Source organism: Lupinus angustifolius, chromosome LG08 (assembly GCF_001865875.1).
Source record: "Lupinus angustifolius cultivar Tanjil chromosome LG08, LupAngTanjil_v1.0, whole genome shotgun sequence".
In the NCBI taxonomy this organism is placed as follows: Eukaryota; Viridiplantae; Streptophyta; class Magnoliopsida; order Fabales; family Fabaceae; genus Lupinus; species Lupinus angustifolius.
In genome coordinates, this window is record NC_032016.1 from 17,642,489 (window position 1) to 17,647,072 (window position 4,584).

The window sequence follows — 4,584 nt, forward strand, 5'->3', positions numbered from 1 at the left end:
CCCGAAGCGGTTACTGCTTAAGTTGCAATAATTCTGATCTAGTCCCTTCATCAAATCAGAAATTGCCTGAATGTATCTACACTTATATTATTTCATGACACACATGCCATTAGCCATCAAATTAATTACTGAAGATCATTTTATATTTTGGCTAATTAAATAATAGTCATAATACAATTATAGGATTATATTTGTGACTCATAAATTGTCAGAAATTCTAACAAATAATATTTTTTTATACAAAAGTAAATTACACTGACACACTAAATTTTAGTAAAATTATACAAACTATCACGTACTTTTTTAAATCTATGTAAACTACTTATAATTATATACATGAGTATAATGTTTCTCCTGGTGTGAGGAGATAACTCCCCTCCTCATACCAATTGCACGATGATACAAGTCACACTATTTTAATATTATTTATTTTATTTTCTATGTTTTAATATTTTATTTTTATGAAAAATCATTATATTCTCTCACCAGAAACACGAGGGTTTCCATACCAACTCTTCATTTTCACCATTCCCTTTCTTTCACCCACGTTCTGAAGTTTTCAAATTCAGAGAAAAGTTTCTCATTCATTCAAGCAGGTTCTCCTTCACTCCTCATTCATTCACGCAAAAATTAGAATCACACTCATTCATTCACAACAAACATTGTCCTCATCAATCTCACCTTCCCTCTTTCGTCAAGCTTTTGAAGGTTTCCTTTTTTCATCATTATTCATTTTCCTTACTTATTTCCCCAATTATCCATCTCTCATCAACTTTTTCGTAATTCTTCTCAAAACATAATCTCAATTTCATGTTTATACTTCATTTGCTTATAATTATCTATAGAACTTATTATATATAATTTGACTTTATTACAGATAATGGAGATAAGGTTTAATGAAGATATTATTTCCCAAGATGATCAAATGTAGATAATGGAAGAGATGGATGAAGAAGTGCAATCCCGAGTTCAAGCAAATTTTGAAAAGAATGAAGCCCCACAGGTCGGTATACCATTTACATTTGATAAAGTAGCTTACGATTTTTATAATTCATTTGCATTCAGAGAAGGTTTCTCCATTAGGAAGAATTGGAATTATAAAGCAAGGAATACTGAAATAATCATAAAGTATCACTTTGTTTGCAATAAAGAAGGATTTAAAAGGCTAGATAAGAGATTGTTAGGAAAAGAAGTAAAACGTCGTCGAGATGAAAGGGAAGGTTGCAAGGTTTATATGCACATTAAAAAGACAAAAGAAGGAGATTGGGTAGTGAATAAGTTTTCCAATACACATAACCATGAATTGATTATAAGCCCAACTAAAAAATATCGACTACATTCTCACAACAATGCACATAAGAGCTCTTGTATTAAGAGTCTTGTAGAAAACATTAATGGTTGTGGATTAGGTCCAGCACAAATTTCACGTCTTGTTAATGTCATGAGTGATGAATCAATCATGGTGACACCAAAGCAAGTTGTTGGACAGCTGAGAGTAAATAGGAAAAATAATATTGGCAAAGAATGTATGGTTGTTCTTAACAAATTCTTGGAGAGACAAGCATTAGACTCTCAATTTTTTTATGCCTTTGAGATTGATAAGGATAATGTTTGTCGTAGTATATTCTGGGCTGATGGTAGAGCAAGAAATGCATACCTAAAATTTTGTGATGTTATAGTTTTTGATGTCACATACAAAACCAATAGCTTTTCAATGTCGTTTGCACCATTTATCGGTGTAAATCATCATAGGCAATCTACATTGTTTGGCTGTGCTCTACTAGCGGATGAAAGAGAAGAAACATTTGTTTGGTTATTTAAACAATGGTTGAGATGTATGTGGGATAAAGCCCCAGGGGCAATTATAACTGACCAAGATGTTGCAATTGGTAATGCAATTAAGAGAGTTTTCCCACATGCTCACCATCGTTATTGTAGTTGTGTAGTTGGCATTTATCTCTTCATGAGGACGAACACATTCGGCCTCTTCATTCCATACCCGAGTTCGATGAACTTTATACAAGATGGGCTAAAAAAAGTAAATCAATTGAAGAATCAGAACAATGGTGGAATACATTAAAAGGAAAAAAGCCTTCTTTTGTTGGTATTTTGAGTGACAAACAAAGAAATATAATGAAAGCTTGGAAGTGGTTGGAAGATATGTATGAAAAAAGGCATCATTGGGTGAAAGCTTATTCGCGAGGCACTTTCTTTGTAGGTACTTATTTTGAATATATATTGTATTGTTTATTCAACCTTAACACTATATAATTATAGTTATAATTATGATAGTTATATGTATTATTATTTTAATTGTCTTAGGGATGAAATCAAGTCAAAGAAGTGAAAGCATGAATGCTTTTTTTGATGGCTTTGTGCATAGTACTACTCCGCTAAATGAATTTGTTGATCAATATGATAAGGCATTGGCAGATCGTCGTTCAAAGGAGGAGACCGATGACTTATTTAATATGAGAACTCACCTAGACTTGACATATTTGAGTCCTATTGAGTGTCATGCAAGAAAAGTTTATACTAGGAAATTTTTTAATCTTGTTGCTGAAGAGTTTAAGCATGTTTGGAGCTGTGAACATAAAAAATTAAGGAAGGAAGGGGATCTTACTACTTATGAGGTAACATTTACTTTTAGGAAAAAAATGGTTTCGCATAATGTTTATGTTAATATGACTAATCTAGATTTCAAATGTAGTTGTGCAAAGTTTGAGACTTGGGGACTACTTTGCAAACACATTTTGTACATCATGAAACAAAAGTTGTTTATGAAATCGATTCCAGATAAATATATTTTACCTAGGTGGACTCTTGGTGTTCGTTATAGTACTGCATGTCTTGGTAATCTGATAGAGACAAATATTGAGTCAATTGGACAGCCACTAACTCCTATGGAAATTTGGAGTTTTCGAACTTCATTTAATAATTTCTTTGATAAGATAATAAATAGACGGGAGTACTTTCAAGTTGGTGTAGATCTTTTGCAAAAAGGATTTGAGAGAATTTCTATCATGGAGGCAGAATCAAATGGAATAGCACAAGAAGACAATTATGTTGCTTCAACCAATAATACAATTGAAGTCCTAGAAAATTCAAATATCATGATTCGTGATCCAACAAATATTAGGACCAAAGGAAGACCAAAAGTGGCTACAAGATTTCTTTTTGGAAAGGAAGTGGGTCAAATTCAATCACAAACTCAAGTACGAACTTGTAGTGTGTGCCACGAAAAGGGTCACGATGTAAGGAAATGTCCTAGTAACAAGGTATGGAATTTTGATTAGGTACATATTAAATATTTTAGTATGTTTGCTTATATTAAAACTAATAACTATTTAAATATTTTGATTTCATCAGGGAGGAAGGTCAAGCACTCAATAATTGTTGAAGATGTCTACATGTCCCAGCTTTTTCAAGTTCTTGTCATTATGTGGTTTATAATTTCACTTTTTTGGTTATATTGTATTTGATATGCTCAGATTATAATTATGCAATAGTTTTGTAATTGGTGAAGATTGATGCTAAATTGTTATGAAGGTTACACAAAAGATATTGTATTTTTATATTGATGCTAAACTGATATGCTAATTTGACTTTTTCAAGATTGATGCTAAACTGTTATGAATTGCTAAACCTTGGATTATATGATCCTAATCATGAACTCATTGATAAATTCTGAAGTTACATGGAGTTGCTACCAACAGATCTTTTGGAAATAGCTTTTTAGATTCAGACCATGTAGATAAGTATTAGTGTTCAATTGAATTGAAGTCTTCTAATGAATAATAAAATCATATCATCATTTTTGAACTTTCAGAATTTAAAATATCCAAGTGAACATTATTATGAATCCAACTGAACAATTTTCAAATGAAATGCTTCTTAAGAAGTCTTGAAACCCCTTGAGTCCATATATCATATTCTCTTTGATTTCTGCATTCAAACTCCATAATCCCCCTTGATTCTGTCTTCAATCCAAAATAATTTCTTTTTTCACCTTCATCAAACAGATGCCTCCCTGGCCATGCTGCTAAATTCGCGCACACATCCAACACAACATCTGCAAATTTAATACCACAACTTGTGATTCCTTCTAAATCTTATTAGTTAGGAAGCCTCTAAACAAGCATAATAAAGTCATGAAGCTAATGGAAACATACTCTTTTTCTTCTTAGTATTATTTCCTGCAACATGTCTGCTTTTCATTTTCAGCATCACCTGTAATGTTTGTAATTTTGATCAACGGACTGTCTCCAATTCCATATTATATCAATCTTTCAACCGAAAATTACCTGGCCTGTTCGATGTATATAAACCGAAACTGTTTTCCAGTGAAGATCGCCTACAATAATGACCAAAATATACTCAAATAATTTGCAATTCAGAAAATAGAATCATGGGTAGGTATATGATGTAGTTACATTTGTTGTTGACATTACCTTTTCGAGTCCTTTTCAGTAATTCACTACCCTTAGCAAGGAGCTCTTGACTGCATGTACCTAGAAAATTTTATCCATTCACAATCTCCCCACTATCACTGGTGCTAGAATTCTGTCTTGGCCAACTTCTCAT

At 32.2% G+C, this 4,584-nt stretch overlaps 2 protein-coding genes and 1 pseudogene across 2 annotated transcripts; 2 read left to right on the plus strand and 1 right to left on the minus strand.

Annotated features, from left to right (window-relative positions):
* LOC109353949 (protein FAR1-RELATED SEQUENCE 7-like) lies at positions 935-2,080 on the plus strand. The gene has a single exon (XM_019596303.1). It carries the CDS (start codon positions 935-937, stop codon positions 2,078-2,080), a length of 1,146 nt encoding a protein of 381 aa, XP_019451848.1.
* On the plus strand, positions 1,948-3,273 carry LOC109354110 (protein FAR1-RELATED SEQUENCE 5-like). The gene is made up of 3 exons (XM_019596465.1): positions 1,948-2,218; positions 2,323-2,633; positions 3,140-3,273. The coding sequence occupies exons 1-3, from the start codon at positions 2,134-2,136 to the stop codon at positions 3,227-3,229; spliced, it is 486 nt and encodes a 161-aa protein (XP_019452010.1). The 5' UTR covers positions 1,948-2,133; the 3' UTR covers positions 3,230-3,273.
* LOC109353950 lies at positions 3,879-4,584 on the minus strand (annotated as a pseudogene).

Bases quoted from the DNA above. Each gene is read 5' to 3' on its own strand.
- LOC109353949 (XM_019596303.1), top strand. From the start codon at position 935: ATGGAAGAGATGGATGAAGAAGTGCAATCCCGAGTTCAAGCAAATTTT.
- LOC109354110 (XM_019596465.1), top strand. From the start codon at position 2,134: ATGAAAGCTTGGAAGTGGTTGGAAGATATGTATGAAAAAAGGCATCAT. The intron at 2,219-2,322 runs GTACTTATTTTG...TAATTGTCTTAG, and splicing joins GCGAGGCACTTTCTTTGTAG to GGATGAAATCAAGTCAAAGA. The intron at 2,634-3,139 runs GTAACATTTACT...AACAAATATTAG, and splicing joins GGGATCTTACTACTTATGAG to GACCAAAGGAAGACCAAAAG.